We start from the raw sequence: 25,622 nt of genomic DNA on the forward strand, positions 1-25,622 counted from the left end.
ATATATAACTTTAGAAATTGTTAAGACCTAGCCTTCATGCCTAAATGTTATGAACACAATCCATCGTTATGACTAATTAATTTGTATTATGTGTGTCATTAATAAACATCGCCTTGCTCTTGAGTTTCTGAAAACATGTTTGATAAGAAAAAAAAAAGGGTTTTGTTTTATGCAGTTGAAATGCTGGACATGCTCTCAACTAAAATGATATATTTGCTGAGGCTAATTTTACACCATCTCATGTTTCTGCTTTCCAATGTACCTGTTACAAAGGGAAACGCTCTATCTCTTTTATTTTTATATTGTATCATTTATTTAGTTATTGTAATTTATTTTTGTGAAAACACAGCAAGTCCACTTTATGACCTGAATTTTCTGGTTGCAGTAATTTAGCCTGCAGCCTTAGCCATGAAACAGAAGGCTAGTACCATAAGGAAGATTTTTTTCCCCTCCAAGCTGAAACATTACACAACATCATTTGGAGCACAGCCTGTTCAGAGCCCAGTAGTGAAAAGGATGCAGGAAAAAAAAAAAAGGAAAGAAATAAAGACAAGCAAAAACGGCAAATTAGTCAATCAGAATATTTAGCAAATAAATGTAGTGCCATCTGCTGTGAAACTGCTGTCACCCTACATTGAGCTGCAAGACTACCACAGGATGCCATTTGGGTCCCATTCATTTAGTTTGCCTCAAAATGCACTGGAGAGTAAAGAAGAAGCTGGTGTCCAAACAATTTCACATCTGCTAATTGTGAGCTACACTGATCCAGCCAATTTTGCTTCCGTTTTGGTTAATACACCATGAGTTAAAGACAAGGCTGGAAAAAGCATTGAATACATTCCCAAACACTTCACTCACTCTGCCACAAACCCACAAAATCGGCTCATTTTAGGAGACTTATTTTAGTTCTCACCTTGGTTGTTTTTGATGGTAAAATTGGGGTTATTGAGCATCTCTGGGACTAGCCGATAGTCAAAGTAGTGGCCCTGTATTGGGTCGTCTTTGTCCACAGCACTGACAGTCTGAATCACCTGTATTGGAAAATAGAAAGACAAGCAGATATGAAGAGCAGGGCTGAAAGCCATTAGAGGAGGCAGCGTATTCATTACTGTTGTTGTTATCAGAGATTGCTTCAGTTTAAGAGCGGCTGGATCATTCCTGATGAAATATATGACTCGTTCTATTCCTGGAGCTTTGGTTATTATCAGGGCCTGTCTAAAATCTGACACACTTTCAGGCTCCTGGATCTATCTGTTAATCTGCAATCACAGGTCCTATCATACTGCAAATCTTTATGATTGATTAGAAATTAGAATTCAGGCTCTTCTGAACAGATTCACCTGTTTTTTTTTTTTTTTAAACACTTTTCCCCCCTTCATAATAAACTGCCATCTTGTACATATACGGGTCCCCTGAATTGGGTCGATTGATGAGAAGGAGAATGCTAAGTACTTGTCCAGGATTTTTGGCATGGGAAAGCATTGTGCCATCTGGAGGAAGACATGAAAGACAGTCGTGAATTATGATCCTCTCTGATCAATCCTGACTGCACTCGTTTCCCCTCTTCACTCAGTGTTCACTGCGTCGAGGGAGGACTGTTTCAGAGAAAAAGGTCTGTGCTCCCACCTCTGTGGTTTCACGCGGAAATAAATAGGCTATAATTCATTGTGGCCAATCATTACAGGGGAGGAGAGCAAGAAAAAGAAAAGGACAGAGAGTAAGAAAGTGATAGATCACAGCATTGATGAATGAGTCATTTCTCTCCTTACCTGTCCAGGTTTTCCATTTTCACACAGAACAGCTTGGTATTCATCTGCAAATTCAGGGGCATTGTCGTTAATGTCCATTACTCTGATGGCCACAATTGCTCTTGATATTTGGCTGTGGTTTTTTAAATCTAAAAATAGGAAAAGATGGACAGATTAAAAAAAGGATGGTCCAGATGAACAAAAGCAAAATACATATACTCACGGATATTAACATAAACTAAGGGGAAATACGGTTGTACATGAAACCCCACACAAATTGACCTATATAATCTCCTTTATCCCAATCTTTATTTTGTTCCTTCATTTCCTCAACTAATGGGAGGACAAATGATAAGCCACATTAATTTATATTGCAGTGGGTATCTACAAAGCAAATATAAATATAATTATATTTGCTTTGTAGATAACAACAAAAAATGTATTATTTAAAATTAGTTTGAAAATCATGCACAATGTATTGTTTCAAACATAAGAGTTAATACACTCATGTTAATAATCCATTGGTAACTCAAGTCTAAAAAGATAAGTGAGTGGCGGCGCAGAGGTTAGAAGATGGGCTTGTGATCGGAAAGTCGCAGGTTCACCTCCCGGCACCGTCAACATCAAAATGTGGGTGGAAAAGGTGAAACACCCACACCTCCCTCCACCCTCATTCGCCCCACTCTGGGCCCCTGAGCAAGGCCCTTAACCCCCACCATCTGCTCCCTAAACAGGTCTCTCTTGAAAATGAGTTCTCGTGGCTCAATGAGACTACCTGGATAAATAAAGAGTAAATGAAAAAAATAAATAAATAAAAGGCTATTTAATTAGATGGGATTTTAAGTAGGGATGCACCGATCCACTTTTTAAAATTTCCGATCCGATCCCGATACCTACAACTGAGTATCGGTCGATACCGATCCAGTTCCGATATCATGCTCATCATTGATTTTATATGAAGCTGTAATAATCTCCTCTCAAGTACAATTTGTACAAATATATGCATGCATGTCCAAAAAAGGCAACTTGAGGTAAGTTTTATTAATGTTGGATAAGTTTTAAAGTTAGAATTAATTTCTGCTAACACAAAACATGTTTCTTTTTATTCCTAGCTTTAAAGTGGATATTAAAGTGATTAATTGAAGTTACTGGTTAAAGTTGTTTTATATTTTATAAGGGGCAGATATAAGAATTTTTTCTTCTTTCTGCACTCTTTTTATTCAATGTTTTCTGTTTGATGATTTTTTTTTTTAAATTGTGTTTCATTTAAATGAATGAATAAATGAATTAAATTAAATAAAATGTTAAATGGCTTCAAATGTCTGCTAAGTTCATGGCATAAACTAATAGAAATGTTCCTGTTTTTAGTATTTTACATCGCTTTATAATGTAGCTGTTTATGTTTTCAATATATATAATTTTCAAATCATGTTTTTTATGATTGTTTACTGTTGTACTGATAAATATCTCCTGGAGGGTAAACTATATCTTGACTGCAAGTATCAAACTGTGAAATATTTTGTTTTCTACAATTGATAGTGGTTGATCATTAATTATGATGAAGTTTAGCAACTTCTCTGTAAACATTAGAGCTCCATGGTTTCAGCGACGTCTTCTTCTTGTTCAGTCCGAAGCAGGCAGCCTGATTTGGGGCAGCCGAGCTCAGTCTGTCCCTCCTCAGAGACGGGCAGACTGAGCAGGCAGATTGGACGCGGCTGGCCGGGGTCGAGTCGCCTCTTTCGGTTTGACCAAAGAGTAGTGCCCCGCTGAAGCCACGGAGCTTGAATGTCCATCGTAAAACTAACTTTACTGCGGTTTAATGTGGCGCTATGGCTCTGCAGACATTGCACAATGCTGTCTTGTTTTGTGGTGTTTAGTGTAAAATACTTCCACACAGCGGACATGTTTAGATGAAAAGTTGGTTATCTGTTAGTCACAGTGCTGCTAACTCAGTCCTCACGTTGTAGCTGGCTGCAAACTATGAACTGGATTTCCTGAATGTGAGGCGGGTCTTATTACTCTGGGTTCATGAGACACGCCGCCGTTCAGGAAATACATTCCGTAGTTTGAAGCCAACATGCATCATGAATCGGAAATATCGGCAGGTGGATCGCAAAATCCGATACGTAAATTATGCTGGTATCGGTGGCCAATACCGATACTGGATCGGATCTGCCCCATCCCTAATTTTAAGTTAGGGTTGGCTTGGGTTTCCTGTGATGTCCCTTAGTTATGCTGCTATAGGCTTAGACAGCTGGAGGACAAACTGATCACAATATTTCAATATGCTACTGTATTCACTTACTCTGCTCAACCTGTTTTGTATTTGTAATACTTTTTTTTTTTTTTTCTATCCTTGACATGTGTGTTTGTCTTTCAGGTACACCTGCACCTACATCTGGACCTGCCATTCTATGTTTGCTTGCCTCTACTTCCTGTCCTTCCAAACCCAGCTGGTCAAAGCAGATGGCTACTTGTCCTGAGCCTGGTTCTACTGGAGGTTTATTCCTGTTTAAAGGAAGTTTTTCCTTTCCACTGTTGCCATTGTGCTTGCTCAGGATGGGAGACTGTGACAAAGTGAAGATTTAACCAATCTGCAGGCTTCCTTAGATAGAGAACTTTACTTATTGGTTTTTCTATGTGTGCAGATGTTTCAACTTTGTTGTGATTTGGCGCTGTATAAATAAACAATTGAATTTAATTGAAAGTGGAAATATTCATCACTGTTAACTAACAGTTTTGTTCAAGAGACCTGGTGAACTGGTGTATTTATTAATCAGTGGAGCAATTGCCAACTTTTCAAGCAGTCTACTTCCCATTTAGGCCAAAGAGGGTTTTTCCACTATGGCCAGTGACACTTTTTGTTGTTGTTGTTGATGTTTTTTTTGTTTGTTTTAATCATTATTTGTTTTTAGAAAAACATGAATATTGGCCTGACATGTTTTTTTTTTTTGTTTGTTTTTTTGGGGGGGACGTCCTCAACAGCATAAACAAAAACTGATTCATGATAAAAAAGTTACATTCAATTCAACGTAATTTTCATCTAATATGTGTAAACGACTGTACAACATGCTCAAATAAGAAAAATAAACTGATATAATAATTAACATTTTAGTTTCAGCTGTTTAGTTTGGACTGAATGCTTGAGCCATTTTTTTTTTATCTTCAATTTTAGACTATGGAGCCAAAAATATGAATGAAAACATATACAACTAAATTTGTGTTCTAATTATTAAATAGGACATTTCTGTCCTGCAAATAATTGTACAATTGTTGTATTGGTCCATAGCACAAAACGCTGCAGTTTTAGTTTTAACAAATATACAGTGAGGATTTTTTTTTTTTTTTCTTTCTTAAATATGTTTCCCAGATTCTGAATATCTGGTCTGTGGCTGATGTAAAACATTTTTTGACAACAACCAATAACTGGATTCATTAGGTAAACAGAAGCAAAATAAATAAATAAATAAAAATAAAAACCTGAAGCAATACAAAATAATTGAGACAATAATCACAATACAGTGCATTTTTAGTATAAGTTTTGAGTCAACATGATCCAATGCAATACACAACAATAAAACTAAGAAATTGGAAAATGTCAGTTAATGTGACTAATATTTTACTTCCTAAACAATATCTGCCCATGAGCAAGTCTTGTTTTAAAATACACTTTCATAAACCTGACTCACAATTAACAAAAAATACACAAAAGAAGGAACTCTATTGCAATATTAAAACTGCCAGCAGCAGATAGCATTTACACTCCTTTAACAGCTCAGCAGCAAATGGGAATTTCTAATTCATAAAATCAAAATAAAACATAAAAAAAAAGGGGGGGGGTCTGATTTTATGAATTAGAAATTCATAATTAGAAAAAAAAATCAGCCTTTTCTTCTTCGGGATTATTGTTGATGTGCATGATCAAGAAACACATTTTCATTTTTTTCTGTAAACTAAGATAAGTTAGAACTGTATTGATCCTGCAGAAAATTGTTGCACTACAGCTGTTCTCCTTTTGAGCAGTAAGTGTCTATAATATAGGTGCTATGTGATGTCATCATTGTATGTTTCCATACAATGGCAAAATTAGTTATCTGCATTCACCCCATGGCACCTGAGATACACCCAGGTGGAGCAATGAGCAGCTATGTAAGCGCCTGGGGAGCAATTAGGGATTGGGTGCCTTGCTCAGGGGAAATATGACATGTGGGAATGGCTGGGGATTGAACCTGGGACTTTCGGGTACCAGGTCAGCTGTCCTACCTCTACCCCATCTCGTCCCCCAGAAAGAGGAATTATATAATAATAATAAAGAAACAATATGCTTAAGAACAAAAATCCATCCATAGGAACATTTGTCCAATGAGTTGTGCCCTTGTTTTTTTCCTACCATTTCTTTTTTTGTTTTGTCAGTGCCTGTAGAAACACACTTTCTTGTAGTCTTTTCTTTAAACATTTAATATGTTTTTTTTTCCTTTTTTTTTTTCCACACCAAAACATTTTACTGATACATCTAGATTTATTGGCACAAGGTTGCTCTAATGACACAGTCACACCGTGGACGTGTGTCAGCCAATCAGTACAAATTGAGTAATCCTTACATTCACACTATCAATCAGTTCACATTACCCTATGGCAGATTGATGCTGTCTAAAACAAAACAACATGCTTTGTCACAATTTTCTATTTATGGATTGTTTCACTAATATGCTTGGGAAATATAAGGAAATATGGCTGTTACGCTGGTGAAGATTCTCAGTCATCCAGGATATGGTAAATTTAAAAAAATGTTCAAGCCAAAAACAACTGGACTTCATTTGTAGCAGAAGACATTTCACTCTCATCCAAGGAGCTTTCTCAATTCAAAGAACAGAGAGTGTGGGTTCAAGTTATAAACTGAGGTAAGATACATATTCAGATCGCTCTATCACTCCTCACAATAAGGATTCGTTAGGGTCTTTGTTAGTCTGACACACAGAGGGGCCACTCTGATGACATGAAATTCCTGACAGGTGTAAAACTGACTGGGTATCAGTCCTAAATCTGCATTATAAGTTTTTGAACGTTGAAATCTGAGACCTCCTCATCTGTTTAAAGATGGTTTCCCTTGTTTTACATGAATTGCTTCCTTCACCCCCCTCTCAAACCATCTGTCTTCTCGGTCCAAATAGCTGTTACACATATTATTTGTAAACTAAATTATATGGTCTCTCTGTCATCACATGGTAACTTTTTGTGCTCTAACCTTAAATTTTGAAACAAGGATTTGACTAAATACAAATTTAGTTGAAGAACAGTGGAAATAGAGGGGGGAGGGTATGTGTGGTCATTCAATAAAACTGAGACAGAAAGCAGTGGACTGGATACTTCTTAAAATTCACGGCCTCCAGCCTATCTAAGAGGTGATTTGAAAAAGAGGTAAACAGTAAGGTGAGTGGAAATTGACAGTCAGATAGACAGTGATAGATGGATTAGAGCGTAGAGAGGAGGAGACACAACCCCTCCCTTCACACGAGTGATTTTCTCCCTGCAGCAGACAGGGAATAAAATCTGATTAGTCAGACGTCAACTGGTGCAAGGCAGCAGAACAAGCCTGCGTTTGGGAGGCAAATGGCAGTGGGATAGAACCAGGAACACATCTATTTCTTTTCACGCCAGAGAAAACATTGCTTCTACCCTCTCTCCCTGCGAAGAATAACAAAACTGCTCTATTTATTTTGGCAAATTCCTATTAGGTGTTAGATATGCCACTATCTCGAGCCACAGTTACTTTGCCAAGAGGCATGAAAACATGCCTTGAATGTAGGGGCATACAACATGACAAGGCAAGCAGCTTATCAAATGAAACACATTCCCTTCCTCCAATAGGTTGCATCGATGGTGGGATTTGTCTTTACTCTGTAGCCAAAACATTGTGACAGCGTTTGGGCTTTGATTTATTCCAACAATTAACAAGTGTTTCCTTTGATTAAAGAAAGAACGTGACAGGCTGAGAATGAGACACGGAGAGAACGAAGTAGAGAAGCAGCAAAAGTAGACAGAAAAGTTACAAGCTGTGTAAATTTCTTTTCCAATAGCTTAAAGGGGTACATTAAGCTTTATCACATCATACAGCCCCCCTGAAACAATCTGTATGCAAATAAAGCCTTACATATGGTCGGAGCTGTTTGTAGCTCTGCCGGCAAGATTTTCTATGTAGTCAGTGAGTTTTTTGGTTCGCAGATGTTCTTTAATCTGTAATGGATGCTGGCATTGGAGCAATCCACTCTGGAGCATGTCTTTAAAACTGTTTATTTGATATGTCTTAATGTTATTGCACTTGCACAAATTGAGCACTGAGCCATTTAATTCAATCAAAACTCAGCAAATTAACGTGTTTAATGCCTCCGTGGATTCACTCGCTAATTGTTTGTGCTATGCTCTCTGAGCGTTTAAATATGCTGCTTTAAACTGTTGAACAGAGGATTTTGAGTAGCAGGTCAGTAATTCCTTTGACTGAGATGACTTGTGAAGTTGCTCAAAGGAAAAAAAAAAAAAAAAGGAGACCGTGCGTATCCTGCTGCAGTTACTCTCTTTTAAAACTTGTGTGCCAATTAGTGGCTAACAGTTTGCTGACTTGTAGGACATTGCAATTGATGAGGCGCATTGTGCGCATTGAGCAAGAAAAAAGTATGGGGAGAATACTTACTGAGCTCTGTAGCTGTTACTGTTATGTTGTGCCACACGTCGGTTTCCCGGTCCAGCGGTTTGGCCAATGTGATTTTCCCATCGTTCACATTGATGTTGAACTGCCTCTCCAGGTCTGTGTGCCGGTCGATAAAGTATCTGCAAAGACAAATAAACATCAGAAATCTGAGCCAAATCACTTTAGCAGCAGCATCTTCTGAAATCCTCCGGGTGCCATGGCAAATGGAGCCCTATTCATCAAGGAAAAAAAAAAAAAAACCTGTGGATCAATGCACTTTAAAATGGTAACAAATCGATAATTATCATTTGAGGAACAATTAGTACCTTCACACAAGAGCCTAATAAAGAATCAGAAGACCCCTCCAAATCACCCACACCCCTGCATAAACACACCCAGACTAAATAAAAAGCCATTAGTACATGTTACTGTATGTCAGGGTAAGAGATGTAGTGTTGTTAACCCTGTTTGGCATTTCTCAACACTCAATGGCTCCCGAAGGGTTTGTATTAATGAGTTAGGACAGCAAAGTGTCACACACTACACAACTGAGTGGGGGGAGAGGGGATAATGGATGTAATGAAGATTAACCAAAGGCCTGTGTGTCAAGAATGTCCTTGTTTTGTTTTTAGTAGATTTCGTGTTGTTTAGGGACTTTTGAATTATTACAAAAATAGGGGAACCTTTTTTTTTTTTAACCCAATAGCAATTAATTTGCCAAACTGTTTTAAATTTGGCCTCTTTGCATCATTGTCTGTATTCCACTGATTTTCATCAAAATGTAAGGTAGGCACACATGTGACTCTCCAGAAATAAAAAAGGAGAAAGCGGAAAAAAAAAAAAAAAATCAACCTTTATTTAGACAGGTTAATCCCATTGAGCCTCGAGGACTCATTTACAAGAGAGACCCGCTTTTAACAAAGAGTGATGACAACAATGGAAAACAGCTACAACAATAGATAGTTATAAAAAAGGCATACAGATATTTTATTTTATTTTGCAAATAAGATGGCAATGGTATGAGACTGGAATGCACAGAAAAATAATATTTTGAAGTTGCTTGAAGCAGTGAAATGGTTCTTTCATGTTGCTGCATGCACAGCACCGATTCCTGGGACAAGCCCACACAAAACGACCTAAAAAATAATCTGTCATTATGGGTCATCTTTGGTTTCACACGTTTCATTTGCGCATCTGTCATCAACAGCCCACTCAACCTAAGATACGCATGACGGCAGTAATTCACATGAGGTAATTACACCATGTGTTGTACAAGTGTCTCCTACCTTCGGGACAAACGTTCTCTGTTCTCACTTTCATGTCTTCCATCGCAATCTCATCTCACTCTAATAGTGAGGACATGCTTTTTTCTGTCAATACACGTTTCCTAATTCAGTCCCCCCCATCCACCTCTCCCCTCACACATAGACGTCCCTCTGTCACTGGGCATCTTGTTCACCCTGTCTCCCTTTGTTCCTTCATCCTGGGTCACATACCACTGAAACTGCTTAGCCCTCTCGGTGCAAACCTGTTGGCAGGGACCCTGCAGTATTTATGTGAGAAAGGAGAAGAGTAATATAGGGAAAAAGGGACAAACGGGAGATAAAAGAAACAGAGAAAGAGCACTAGACAAAGTCGCAACAATTATTTGTGCGAAGGAGGGTGAAGCTTATACAAGAATGGTGGAGAATGAAATAAATAAACCACTGGCCCAGATTCCAATTGTTGGGGAGATGTACCGAGCCGTGACATTTCCATTTTTGAGATGAAATGGTGTAAAATCCTCTAGACGGCGGGCTGAGAAAGGTCCACAAGGACCCCCTCCAACCCCCATCTTCCAAGCCCCATCCCCACTCTTTTTTCTCTCTCTCTTTTGCCCTGCAGACGCAAAGCACTTTTAAGACAGGCAGACAGCAGCAAACCACCTGGGAGCAGCCTCTCTGCAGCAGCCTGAGTGGATCCCAGTCAAACTCTGACAGCCTCACATGGAAGCAAGGAGACAGACCCTGAAATGTTCTGCCACCTGTCATTCAAACTGACAGCATAACGTGAAATGAATTAAAAGCAAATAAAAAAATTATACCTAACGTGGTAAGTGTTCAGTTTTTTTAGGGCGTCTACTGTTTTTCTCTGTCTTGTCTACCTCGAGCCTCTAGGCATCAGGATGACCCCAGCGCTGGAGTTAAAGTCAACGTTGAGGCTGTTTGTGCCAAATCTTTTAAATCTCCTTCAAATGATGTCACATTTCAACTTTATCGTGAAGTAAATTTAGTACACCAATCATCTTTGTCGCAGAAGCACTTTATCACATGAAATGTGTCTTATTTCCTGCTTTGCCAGAACATCTTCTCAGTTGGAGTTTTATGGGTTGCAATAAGTCTCATTTTCCACAATGGATATGAAGGCTCATTTTACTGTCATCACCCTGGTTTTCTCTGGATAAAAACATAGGCATGCTATTGCCAAAAACAAACAAACAAACAAACAAACAAAAAAAACTATTGGGTCTTTCACCCGCGAAAACCTTCCTTGCATGTGCATTGCAACATCTTAGCATTCCTTTCCCGCCCTGCTTTTCACTGATAGTACATTAAACCTCTTCTCATTCCGACAATCCAAAACATCTGTCACTGTTCAACCAATCATGCTGCGAAAACAAGAAAACACAAAAGAATAAATCATTCAGTAGGCAAGTCACTAAAATATTGAACTTATGATCGATTCGGAAGTTGTTGTCAATAAAATAGCATCTTTGACTGCACCCCTGTGTAAACATGCAATATAACATTAAGAACATACAACCCAAATAGTATATTTTTAGAAAAGTTTAGTGATTTAAAGAAAATGTCACTGGCAATAGTGCAGCTGGCATTAAAGTTTAGTAGATTTGTCTTATTTTAATTTAAAAAATGTAATATTTTGTTTACAGTATGTTGAAAGTTGATGATACTATTCAAATATATATATTTTTAGTTAGTTTTATAAGAGTCATGCAGAAAAAGAGAGAGATAGAGACTTCAATTTTATTTATTTGTTGTTGCTTTGTTCACATGAGGTGATCTCTGCTCCTCACACATTCTGTGAGATAAAGTTTGTGTGAACTGATGAACTGTAGTAATGTCAGAAAGTTTTTTTTTTCTAATATTTTCATTATTTTAAATTATTGTGTTAGTTTTTGTTGTACAAACTCCAGCCAGAGTTAACAGAGTTAGTTTCCTACTTTAAATGTGCTCTCTGTGAGGGAGGGCATTGACTTCATGACTGTTTCTGTTGACTTAACCATCTGGGATTTTCAATTTACATCTGGAATAAAAACAACTGCCAAGTTTTTGAGTAAGTAAGTTCGCTGCAGCGACCCCAGACAAAGGGAGCAGCTGAAAGAAGAACATTTTTGCTATTTTATATAGTTGTAGATGTTAAGCATATTGTTAAAGTTAATTGTAATAATAATATATTGCCATCATTGTATGTTCCCACACAATGGCAAAATTGGCTCTCTGCATTTAACCCATTCACCACCAGGTGGTGCAGTGGGCAGCTATTGATGGCACCTGGGGAGCAATGGGGGGGAAAGGGTGTGCTGCTCAGAGACACCACAAGATGTATGACTAGGGAATGAACATGGGACCTTCAGGTCCCGAGTCAGCTGCCTTGCCTCTACACCATCTCAGCCCCCTAAACATTACTTTGTTTGTTATGTAAAGTGTAGGATTTTCCCATTGTTGTGAAATCTTTGTAACAAGGCTTACTTATTGTCTTACTTCTGTTAGAATAAGACAGAGCTGAATGCGTGGCTTTATTGTGTGGTGTCATAATATATATACATATATATATATATATATATTTTTTTTTTGTTTGTTTGTTTTATGTCAATCGAACAATAATAGTTTTGTAAAAAAATGTTTATTGCTTGACATACCAGCATCATAAAATGCTTAAAGAACTATGCAATGTCCATACTACTGTACTTTATTAGTACTGTTAAAGCAAAGTTGAAGCACCTGCTGTATAACGTGTGAATGTGAATGTGTGGCTGAGTGCCCGTATGAGTCGTAGTAAATGAGGGGAGAAAGATCGAGAACATTTTTTGTCCACAGAGAACAAAATGCCTCTGACATTCCAGCTTGTTATTAGGTCAGTAATTCCTCTGGGAGGATCACAGATGTAGGACTAATTTAGCCGTATCCTGAATGCTGACCATTTGTGTTTGTACACCACTTTTTATTCAGGTTGGCTCCCAAGCCAGCGGGAAGGTCTCAACCAATCTATACTATAAATAGTCAAACGCGAAAAAACAAAACAAAATGATAGAGACACAGGAAAACAAAATCTCAATGGGGAAAAATAGCCTTGGTCTTACTGACATTAAATTTCCATTTGTTTCAAAAAAGTAGCTCAAGTACTTGACTGCTCGTATTACCATATGCAGCGTGTCAGCTGTCTGCTGTGCCACCGCCTTACATTGTAGCAAAGCCTGCTGACAAAAACAAGTTACATGTGTCCCTCAAACTCTCCACAAAACAAAAGGAATAAAAAGAACATGAAGATTTAAAGCTTTTGTACATTAAAAAAAAAACAAAAAAAAAAAAAACAACAGTTATTATGATCAAACTATCCCTTTGAGAAATAAAATATGCACTTGCACCGATTTCAAGAAGCCTTGTCGGTCATCTAAAACAACCTGAGTGACTGCCAGATGTCACATTGTTTTATTTATTTTTTTTTCTGTTATCAGTCGGGTAGAAAGGGAAAGAGCACAGAGAGTAGTGGCGCTGAGGGACCATTTCTCGAGAGCACCTGAAAGGTTATTGGTTGGATGCATTAAGTAAAACAAGGTTGTTTGTCTCCCGAGTGCCACAGGGACATGGCAGCATACCAGAGCACTCGCCCCAAGTGGTTTAGGCTCAGACTGGCTTGGTCTGATCCAGTAAAAGGAGATGAGGTGAGGGGTGGGGGGGATGGGATTAAGATGGTGAATGATTCTAATAAGAAGGGTCAGCTCAGGAGCTTGTGCAAATGGTGGCTGGAGAATGTTTACGGTAGTTCTTCATTTACTGCTGCCAATCTGCGGCAATAGATCCATCTGCACAGACTCCAGCTTTCATTCAGAAAAAAGCTGTTTGATTTTCAATTTTCAAAGCACAAACATAAATTCTTAAAGGAAAAGGAATAGAAACAGGGGAGGAAATTGTTCATTTATTGGTATATTTAACTCATAAAGGGCAAACATACTGAAATAATTGAATTTAAGATGTTCAGTAATATCTCTGGTAATAAAATATGTTTATTGAACAAGGAACAAGACTTTTTTTTTATTTTTTTTATTGGCGTCTCTTACAAAAAGAAATCCACTAAAGTCAAAATGTAAGATTTGAATCGTTATCTGACAAGGCTTTTTCCTCCCAAGTTGTTCATTATTTAGAAACACTAGTGATTTGTTCAAAGGCCTCAGTGAAGGTATAGCTCCCTTTTAGCCAGTATATTTGTGGGATTAAAATCTCCCAGCCTGTAATCATTTTATCAGCGCAGAGCTCAGAGTTACAGGCTAATACAAACCGTGACTGGAAGTACAATCAAAATGTCTTGGAGAGTTAGGGCCATGCATCATTTTAAGCTATCCACATGACAATACTTATTTCATCTCATACCTCCCACCACAACCCCCATCCCCCTCCGCACTAGCAACGCTAAAAGCACTCAGCAGCTCTTGAAGTTTTGCAAGGTGGGGGTAAGTAAAATGATAAAAATGTATATTTGGACTTTGAATAGAATTGTATTCATGTGGATCCGTTTTCTATGGCAAAATGATGTATTCAAAATCAAATGTCTGTAGTACAATATGGCGCAATAAGTCTAAAACAAAATTATTTTTCTTAATAAAAAAGGGCTTTCAGTTATATAGTGACTACATTGTGTTTCTTCTCTTTAGGTTTATAATAAGATATTTGGTTTGGTTTGTTAATCTTGTTTGGTAGTGAAAGGAAAACTATTAACCTTTTTTTTTTTTTTACCTAATCAGAGCAAACATTTTTTAAACCATATAACTGATGCTAAAACGTCAGATCTGGAAACAAGTGCAAAGTAAATTTAAGGACAAAAGAGACAAAACACAGAAACAAGCAACTTTGTGCATAAAGATCCCTGACACCTAATAAATGCCAAGACAGGATGTTGATATATGAACTGATTCATAACAACAAATGTGCAAAGAGAAAAGGACAGCAGGGTGATGCCGTCTGCAGCCACACTCATTTATTATTTAGTCCCTTGTCTTTTCAATAGGAATCCTACTGAGGACAACACAGTATGCTTGCAAAATCATTACTCTGGCATTCTATTAAAACATTAAAAAAAATCAATGAATGAGTTTCATCCTAAAGTGTTCTGACACTCTTGATACTGCATAACTAACACTAAAAAGTAAAATACTAATTCCAAGCTAATTTTATCCCTCAGTCTCCTCGTAATGTAAAACACAGGCCAGCATCAACAAACATAAGCGCACTAAGAAATGAAATAAGGACAAAAAAGGCAAAATATGTTATTACACATGAGAGTAGAGGCATCCTGGAACCTCAGGGCTCAATTCCTCCTCTTGGCAATCTCATCACTATACATGAGAATGTCACCAGCAATGCACAAAAAAATAAAGAAAAATAAAAAAAAGAAGGTAAAAGTAGAATGAACCAGCCCTGCTGTATAGCATCATCCAATCCCTGCAAGCCTGCCTGCTCTCTGCTCACCAGGCAATTACACACAACCTGTTGAGTGTTGTCCCGGGAATGCGGTCAGCAAGTCACTGGAGAATTAATGAAATGCCAAAGTGGAGGGAGAGAAATTGCCTGTATAACCTATCCTCAAGGTGCCCTTGTGGTATTTCCAAGAATAAGTCACACACATGGGAAGTATATTACACTACAGCAAGGATGGTTTCACAATGTAAAAAAATAAAGTTGTGTCTTCATCTCGTAATCTACTTCTATTTTGTTCACCTGTAGAAATAAGAGCAATTATTGGGTTTCCTCCTTGCTGCCCAAGACACCTTCACATTCTCCAAAGGTCAGGGACATGAAGAAATTTAATTGCATGATTCAGTGTCAACCCTTTTATTAAACAAGCCATTATAGACTAGCAAGACTTCTCTCCAATTTTCTAGAAGTTAAATTAAAGTTTTTTTTTCTTTATCATTTTGTGACTTTTGCCTCGTTCCTGTGGTGAGTCAGTAGCAAATGGTGGAGCCGTAAAGGCTAAAAGCTCTGACAGTTGCTCACTGTTAACTACACCTCACCTGACAAGGCTCCCAAAGGAGTCTGGGTCCCTGGCGGTGACCGTTCCTATGACCGTGTTGATGGGGGCGTTCTCATTCACTTCCAGTAAATACATGGGTTTGGAGAAAACAGGGGGCTCGTCTGAGTCTTCCACTACAATCTTCACAGTGGCTGTATCCTTGAAGGGCGGGTTGATGCCGGGCTCCGTGCGAATGTTGGTTGCTTCAACTTTCAATATGTAGGTTCTCTTATCCTCGTAATCTAAGGGCTGAAAGAGAGAATGCAAGACAATCAACAACACTCATTTTATCCCCTACATGGCTTGGGTTTTAATTAACAAAAGTTAACTGAAACATTTTTAACAATTTTTTAACTGACCATTCAACTAGAAAACAATCGGTGTATAATATTACAACCAGGTGTCATGGAGTTTTGACCTGAGACTCAAGATTCTTGCACTCAGTCATAAAAAAAAAAGTTCAACTTCCTGTGATCTGTTTTAATTTTGATTGATGTTTGTACTATGAAGTACGCCTGAACCAGTGATGTAGTCTACGTGATATCCGGGCATACATAGTATACCCACTAGAAAAGCTTAAGGATTTCAGTATACCCACTTATAAGTGACCGATGATATATGACATATCATTAGGCACATGTCATCGATATGTTAAACGGCAGTTAAACTCTTCCGTAACAATCTATCAATATGCAGTGCTTGGTTTTTTTTATGTGCACTTATCCAGCAAAATATTGTATAATTCATACTTACTACTTAAAGCTTGAACATGTTTTGCTTTGATACTGTTTTATAAATTCTGTAGCATGTTTTTAGTATAAAGCCAACTGTTGTACAAAGTTTGTTGTTCATTTATTCAAATATAAGCATCAGATAAATTTGGTAATGTTCAATATGCTTAAAAATCTAAATAAATTGACAATTAAAGTGTACTAACCAGTGTACTTTGGTTTCTAAGCACAGTATATAGAACGACTGCAATAAAGTTATTTTTACGTTGGACATTCACGCTCCATGGCTTCAACGGTGTCCAACGTAAAACTAACTTTACCGCAGTAGACCCACTACAAAAATACACCAACTGTCTGAACAATAAAGCTTCAAAAACAATTGGGTTCATAACTCATTTGACAAAGATGTCATTGTTGTGTACAAAGAAATGATTTGTAGTTTTTTATATATTTTTTTTATGATATACACCTATCAGAACACACAGTGCAATATTCTGGATTGAGCTGTGTGTTTTGATGAATTTTTTGAAAGAGCTTGTCCAAAGTTTCAGGACAAGAGGCGAGACAAAAAATGTGATGGAAACAGAAGAATAGTAAATGAAAAGCATTAAGCAGTAAATCGTCCTTATGATTTAAGATCAATAAACCAAAATGGAGGGCAGCACGGTGGCACAGCTAGTAGAGCTGCTGCCTCTCATCGAGCAGGTCCCAGGATCAAATCCCGGTCCGGGGACCTTTCTGGGTGGAGTTTGCATGTTCTCTCCATGCATGCGTGTTTTTTCTTCAGGTACTCCGGTTTGTCCCTAGGTGTGAGTGATAGAGTGAATGATTGTTTGTCTCGTTTGTCTCTATGTGTCCCTGTGATGGACTTGTGACCCGTCCAGGGTGTACCCCGCCCCTTGCACAGTGATTGCTGGACATGGGCACTGGCGACCCCCATGACCCAAAACGGAAGAAGCGGGTAAAAAGATAATGGATGGATGGATGAAACCAAAATGTCTGGATTCAACACAAACTGTCATGATGTCCACATACAGAAATATCATATATCTATTATTCACATTGTACACACAACAATTAAATGCAAATTAACTTATTTTCCTTTATTTCTTTTTCATGCTGAACACTTGGACAGTGCTAGATGCTGCATGAATGGTTTCTCCCAGCAGTGCTGGTGATTGTTTTAACATCTCTTATTAAAACTAAATATTGCCAGTAGAGCTGTTTATGTGTGGGACCAACAGAAGAAGCTTCCCAAAACTGGGAATCCATCCATCCATCCATTATCTTTGCCTGATTATTCCATTTTGGGTCACGGGGGTCGCTGGTGCCCATGTCCCGCAATCACTGTGTGAGGGGCGGGGTACACCCTGGACGGGTCGCAAGTCCATCACAGGGACACATAGAGACAAACAACCATTCACTCTCTCACTCACACCTAGGGACAATTTAGAGTTACCAATCAGCCTAACATGCATGTTTTTGGTCTGTGGGAGGAAACCGGAGTACCCGGAGAAAACCCATGCATGCACGGAGAGAACATGCAAACTCCACCCAGAAAGGCCCCTGGACCGGGGTTTGAACCAAGGACCTGCTCGCTGAGAGGCAGCAGCTCTACCAGTTGTGCCACCGTGCTGCCCCACTGAATTAACCTTACATTTTTATTCTATTAAAATTTTATTATATATATATATATATATATAAATGATTCAAATATGCTGACAAAGATGCTACAGTGAGGAAGTAGCATTTACTATAATAAAAACAGGACACAAAAAAAACTAAAGCCAATCTTACAACAGAGATAAATGTTAACATTTTTTATAGAAAAAAAATAATAATTTTATAGAATATTTGATTAAACATTGTCTGACTATACTGCCACTATCACTCATTCAGGTCTGAAGTTTGTGAGTGGTTTTGATAATGTTTTCGGTGTTTACAGTTATTCTTTAATCATCATTTTGACTTCTACCAGTCATGTCACTGCAGTTTTTAGCTGCAAAACCTGAATCGTTTATTGTTTTCTTTGAAACAACGCCCTGCAGCAGATTATTTTAAACAGCATCAATCAAACACTATCAAGAGAAAACTCATATTTACTAAGAACAATCATTTTGCTGTAGATACGTTTGTATGTGTGTTTGATTCTTTTTTTTTTTCTTTTGATGGAGAGTATTTTCTTTACTGATGACTCATCATTAATATTTAAAGAGAGAAGAGAGCTGGAGTTTTACTCTTGTCATATCTGAGGACTGTTACAATTTCATTCACAATCACCTCTGGTCACTCTCACACTACTAGAATAATGGGATCAAGTCACTTCCATGCTCCATAACCAGGATTTATAGGGAAATCAAAAGTGGGTCTTGCCGCTTGAGGGGACAGTAGCTGGCTTTGGGGGGGGAGAAAGGAAGACTATAAAGAGAGAGATTAACAAAACGGGAAATGTATTCAGTTAAAGAAAAAGGGAATTGTCCCTCTGGTCAGAGCAAGGCCAGCACTGAGAGCTCTGACAGAGAGGGCAGGTGGGTGGATGGGTGTCTGGGGGTCCGGCTCAGAGATGACAGCAGCAGTCGAGGGGATGTAGACGGCAACCTGGGGCTTTGACTTCCGCACTCTTACAGTTCTGACATCAGGGCAATCGTAAAGAGACCAAAGCCCCTGAAGCCTCTCCAAGCCCCACTCCTCCACGGTCAGAGAAGCTCTTTGGAACATTCTCATTATTAACCTCCCCTTACTCCTCAGCTCATCCTCCTCTTCACTTGACACCCAGCCCCCTCCTCAACCATTCCTTTTCTCTCCCTCTGATCCGGCAGTCTGTGCCGAGAAAATGGAGAATAAAAGCTTTTGAAAAACAAATAATTTTGAAGAGTAGGTATTTGTTTAATGGCTCTAAACCCCCCAAAACATTGTGAAAATAAAAGAGTGCTAAATGTTTTAGATAATCAGTTATTTGGAATTTTAGGTCCACTGGTGGGTGATGATATTAGAGATAGTAGACATGAAGCAAATATTTTTGTGTTCCTCTTAACTTAATTTTATGTTATGGGAAATTTGAAACATTTACCTCTAATAGATGTGTGTATATTATTGTAACTGCATACCTTTTTACCAGTTATTTCAATTCAGATGGTTTTATGCTAAATCTAATTAATGATGTACAGGTTACAAGTATTGCAAATAACATCTTGAGTGGTGAAATAATGTAAGAAGATCATTGGTTTTGAATGTGAATCAGCAATCTCCCACTCCCATGAATAAATACAACTTAAGACAAGAATGAAGCAGTTCCAGATATGTTCTTGAAATCTTTTGCAGCGTGACTGATGCTAGCACATCCTCAGCTCTTGCTTTTCCTCCTCATCTTTAAAAGTCTAAATTTAATAACAAGTGTCGAGACCAGTGCTTGATTTCCATTTATTGATGAACTTTTACAGTATCTCTTTAGGGTCTTTGTCCAGGATACTACTGCAGCAAGAACTTGTACAGACTGACGTCAGCTAAATCTTACAGTATGACACAATGTATTTTCAAGATTGTATTATATAGAGCATTCACAGTTTGACATGTCCAAGCATTTATGGATGTTGAAATCATACAATTCATGCTGGACTTCACAAGGCAAAGTTTTTTTTTTTTTTGAATAGCATTTATTACAAAGAAAAAAAAATATCTTTCTGCATTCATTAGACCAGGGGTGCCCAATATGGCAATTGCAATCTACCGGTAGATCGCAAAGGTAATATCAGTAGATCGCACAGCAAAATAGATGTTATACTTTTTTTTTTTTAAATTTCTTTTAATTTCATTTTTGAATTGACGTCAGCTGATAATCTATCTTCACTATGCAAATTGTCACTTGCTTTGTCACTTGATATCAGGTCTCTCTTGTAAATGAGTCCTCAAGGCTCAATGGGATTTACCTGTCTAAATAAAGGTTGAATGAATGATTGACATACATGTTAGCCAATCTGAGACTGAGCTTTTCTGACACATAGGTCACCACATATGTGCATTCAACCGCACTAAAAACAAACAATTTGACTCGTAATAGCCTCCAGTTTATATCTAAACAAGAAAGTGGGTAAAATGAGTTGAGGAGGTGGACCAAGTAAGAAGCACAAAAATCTAGCATTTCCATGCGAAATGAGGGGAGGCATTTTTTTTCCCACAATGTCATATTCGAAGTGCGTTTCACTGGAGTGGCATTTTCCAACTACTGGTATATTATACCTGTATATTTTTCAAACATGAAGTTAATATTGTTGTTTTCTGTTCCTTTGTGTGAAGAACAGACGTTATTGCTGGGGTTTGTTTATTATTTTGTATGTGGACAGTAAAAATTGTCAGTTTTTTGTATTTTTTTAAACAAACTTTTGGGTTTTATCATTTATGTTGCGTCCACAGCGAGCTGGGACTTATTCATTCATTACAAGCGAGACCTGTTTTAGACAGACAACATATAACGTACAGACAACAATAATCTGCAGTAAAATGAAATTAAAATAAAAGTAGTGATATAAAACAATAAATCAAGGTGCCATATAAAACATGGTAAAATACTAAAAACAAGAACGTAAAACATGAAAAGCATACTTAATGTTTATAAATAAGTATATGTCTTGTATTTTTATAGTAGGTAGATCACTTAGGACTTGGTAATTTTAAAAGTAGCTTGCATGCAGAAAAAGTGTGGGCACCCCTGCACTAGACCATAAGAGAGACTTTAATCAGAGACACCACCTGTGTTTACACAATGCCTTAATTTGTTCCTAGTGTGGCTGTTATTCCAAAACTAAAACAAACAGTGTTTACTTAAAAAAAATAAAAAATAAATTGCACACTGACACTGGAACATAGACCAAGTTTAGGAAATATTTGCTGTAACGGTTGAACTCAGCCCCCATATTCTGGTCCATGTAGACTCATGTGAATGTTGTGTCTAATCAAATGAATCAAGACGTACTGTTGGGATGTCACCATCCCTAGGTTTTGTGTTTTTGCTTTAAAAGTTTTAGTTATTTATTTAGAAGCTTGCACCACTCCTTTGCACCTCATATATTTAGATCACTTCAAAGAGGAAGGCAGGTTTTCTCTTTGTTTCAAAATGACATGTAATGACATGTGACACTACATACAACCAATGTCCACTACATTCTGCATGTAAGTTTTCAAAAAGTAATCATTGGGTTGAAATTAACAACTGATTATCCAAAAAAGTTCAATCTGGTCCTCTGGACATTCAAAAAACAAAAACAAAAAAAAAACAAAGCAAAGCAAAAAAATCTAGAAACGTTTCGTCTCTCATCCGAGAGACTTCCTCAGTCTGAGGTGCTGTTTTCAGCTCAGTCTCTTAAATAGCACCTTCTCAGGGTGGATCAACCAGTTTTGTTGCTGACAACCAAAACCAGCTGATCACATGCTCAAGAAGGACCATCAGCCTAACAATGGGTCATTAGCACACTGATGGCTGTTTACTGTTCACAGAGGGCTGAGTGATACTAGCAATCACAGCATTATAAGAGGGGGGCAGTTGAACCCGGAGGCCTCCACCCCTGTTTAACGATGGACGATTTCTTTTCACAAAGATGGCCTCCTTTACTCCTCTCTCAAACCATCGTTCCTCTCTGTCCAGGATGTGAACATCTTCATCCTTGAAAGAGTGACCGCTGGCCTGGAGATGAGTGTAGACCGCAGAATCCTGACCTGATGATGTTGATCTTCTGTGCTGGGCCATCCTTTTGGCCAGTGGCTGTTTAGTTTCCCCGATGTAAGACTGATCACAGCCCTCCTGACACTGAACAGCATACACAACATTACTCTGTTTGTGCCGGGGGACTGGATCTTTGGGATGAACCAGTCTTTGCCGTAATGTATTTTGGGGTTTAAAAGCCACTGGGACGTTATGTTTAGAAAATAAACGTCAGTTTCTCTGATACCCCCTCAACATACGGAATGACCACTGGTCTGGGTCTGGGTTCCTCCTTTTCACCTAATGGTTGACTGGAGTCCTGTTTGGGTTTCTTCTCTGCTTTCAGGAAGGCCCAGTTAGGATATCCACATTGCTCTAGAGCCTGTTTTGTGTAGGATTTCTCCTTCTGCCTGGCTCCCGAGCTATTGGGGACGCTGTCTGCTCTGTGATACAGAGTCCTGATGACTCCTAACTTGTCCCCCTCTTACAATGCTGTGATTGCTAGTATCACTCAGCCCTCTGTGAACAGTAAACAGCCATCAGTGTGCTAATGATCCATTGTTAGGCTGATGGTCCTTCTTGAGCATGTGATCAGCTGGTTTTGGTTGTCAGCAACAAAACTGGTTGATCCACCCTGAGAAGGTGCTATTTAAGAGACTGAGCTGAAAACAGCACCTCAGACTGAGGAAGTCTCTTGGATGAGAGACGAAACGTTTCTAGATTTTTTTGCTTTGTTTTGTTTTTTGTTTTTTTTTTGTTTTTTTTTTAATGTCCAGAGGACCAGATTGAACTTTTTTGGATTTTTCTACCTGGATTATTGAGCATGCATCAGAACAACTGATTATCTTTAGGAGTCAACACGATTTAAGAAGATGCCATCTAATTACATTTATTCAACATACAATTGCTACAACTTAGTCAAATGCACAAAAACTGAGACAAAGTTTGACGTGGTAGTAGCTGAGAATCAGTCAGAACACAACATTTAAACTTTAATAGACCATGCAAGATGTTGCATGAAACTGTGCATATTGTTATGTTGAAGATATGGCCAAAACAATTGCAAACAACTTTACCATTTCTCAGCAATAGATAGTTTTAGTTTTAAACTATGTAAAGCTTTAGAACTAGGGCTATTCAACTGACAACCCGCGGGCCATTTCCAGCCTGTGGGTAACTTCAATCTGGCCCACTTCATTAATTGTTTTATTTTATTTATTTATTTACTTTTCTTTGGGGGGGGGGGGGGTGTCTGCTTATTGCATTTATGATTCAATGCAATAAAAATAAACAATGTAAAAGGTAACAACAGATCATTGTAAACTTTGGTTAATTTACAAAATGATTTTAATTGCTGGATGTCCGGCCCCCGAGCAGCTGGCTTTCAGAAACTGTGGCTCCCTGAGCAGTTTTGTCAACTAGCCCTGCTTTAGACAATGGGATGCTAGACCTTTAATCTGGCTTCAGTTTTGTTCCGTAAGAATACAGCAAGTAGTTGATAACTTGTTATAGTAAGGATTTAGGTATGTTTAACATTTAGGAATTCAGGACTTTAGTAGAGGGGCATCTTTGCGAGTTGCTAGTCATCAAAGCAAAATTATTATTTTTTTAAAGTACTATTTGCTCAATGTGATTTGCATGGCCAATATAAAGACAGTTCTTTAATATTCTCGCATGACAACATAAAGAACCGACTCATTATATTTGTTTCCGTTGGCCTAATGGAGAGCAAAAAGTATGAGCGGAAGGGGTAGCTTTCACTGTAGCTGGAAAATTTAATTGTCATATTCACTTTAAGAATACCATGCTGGTAAACAGCTACTTTAATTACCCTGGCTAAGTTTAATTAAAATGTTTTTTTTTTAGTATCAATTACAAAATCAAATAAAATATCTATGCAAGCTGTTCCTTGTATTGTACGGCATAATATCCTGAGCACGGAATCAGAATCCAAGTCGTATTTTGACCCACTGAAATTATTAATTCATTAAATAAACACAGTGCTTGGACTGAATAATCCAGGGAGATTAGATTGTCTTTAGCATGCATAGCGGTGCTGTTGTACAGCTACTTCTGATTATTAAGAGATTTGTGGGAGTGAATAAAACATGGTGGAGCTATCAAACGTAATGCTGTAAAAAATGGCATGGCTCATATTAGATCCTCACAGTGTACATGTCCAATAAACAAGGTGAAATAACTAGCTGAGTCTTCACTTCAAAAGAGAAGACAGATTTGCATGTGGTGACAAAGACACATTCGTGCATCTACTGCGTTAACGCCCCACATGTTCAGCACCCCAGAACCGTGCCGTGTTTTTCTGTGGTCTCAGTCAAGCGTTAGCATCAAATCAGCATGCACATGCAGGCCACTTAAAGACTTGAAAGTTCACCGCTGGCTGCAGGGGTGAAAGCTCAGCATCCCACTAACATCCCTCGACAGGCCTGGGGGATAACAGATAAAAAGCTTTAAAGTTAAAAAGCAAAAAGAGTTTTTACCCCTGTTTGTACCTCTCTGGCTGCAGATCAATATGCTTTAATCTCACCATAAATGCTGTTAAATAATTTCAATTTCACATAGGATCAAAGTTTATGAATCCATCTAGCCGTTGACAGGAACAGGATGAGGCGCAGAAAGAGTTACAGCCAGGCTTTTCTTCAGTTCTAGTCGGAGGAATCAAAACTTACTCTGCAAACTCATTTTGAAGCATTCAGAAATCAGAAGTGTGTTGAATGCTACTTTCTCATCACATTATCTAGCCTCCCTCAGTGATGTAGGGAGTAAACAGGAAGAAAACTGAGCAGACGTGGGAATAGTGGGTCTTCTCTGTGGATCATGGAAGAAGAGTTTTCCTGAACAACTGACATGTGACATTTGCTTTGTCAACAGTTAGAGATTTTATGATTTAGTGTTGTTTGTTTTGCAGCACTGATGTTTTCTTTAGTGGCATTGTGCTGGAGCCCCAGCAGACTCTCTTACCTCTTGTACATTCCACCTCCCACACAGTTCATTGTTCACACACTGACAAAGTCACTCCACGCGTCCTTGGGGTAACGCCATTTACATCATAGCACAATGTCACTGTAGATTTGAGTGATGTTTAGCTGCTCTAGGCAATCTCTGAACCAAACATGACTAAAGGCTAAAGAGCCCCCATCTATTTTTTTTTCATGTTATATATGTAAACATCTACTATAAACAAATATGCTACTAGTTGATTAACACACATATTTAAAAAGTATGCCCTGTAATACCGCATGTTCCAGTTTGCTTGGACCTTCTGCAGATGTACAGGTGCAACATATTTGCAGATCTTGGTATTATCACAGTAAAATGTAGTATTCACATTTAAATTCCACAAGATTTTGTACTATGCTCAGCATGAGATTGAGTACTCTAAATACCCATGGGCTAGCAGTGACCAGACTCAAAGCTCAGAAGCTTTGAGTCTGGTCACAGTTGAGTTGTTGAAACCA

General features: G+C 38.2%; 1 protein-coding gene across 1 annotated transcript in view; it reads right to left on the minus strand.

The window, feature by feature from the left end:
• Positions 1–913: 913 nt before the first annotated feature.
• cdh8 (cadherin 8) overlaps positions 914–25,622 on the minus strand; it is a gene marked incomplete at its 3' end in the record, with an annotated part of 74,793 nt that continues 50,084 nt past the window's right edge. Inside the window, 4 exon segments of the mRNA XM_037694185.1 lie at positions 914–1,031; positions 1,770–1,897; positions 8,437–8,573; positions 15,722–15,969. Of these exon segments, the coding sequence (XP_037550113.1) occupies positions 914–1,031; positions 1,770–1,897; positions 8,437–8,573; positions 15,722–15,969 (631 nt within the window).

The sequence above is a fragment of the Nematolebias whitei genome, chromosome 2, assembly GCF_014905685.2.
Source record: "Nematolebias whitei isolate Nwh7 chromosome 2, NemWhi1, whole genome shotgun sequence".
NCBI classification, from domain to species: Eukaryota; Metazoa; Chordata; class Actinopteri; order Cyprinodontiformes; family Rivulidae; genus Nematolebias; species Nematolebias whitei.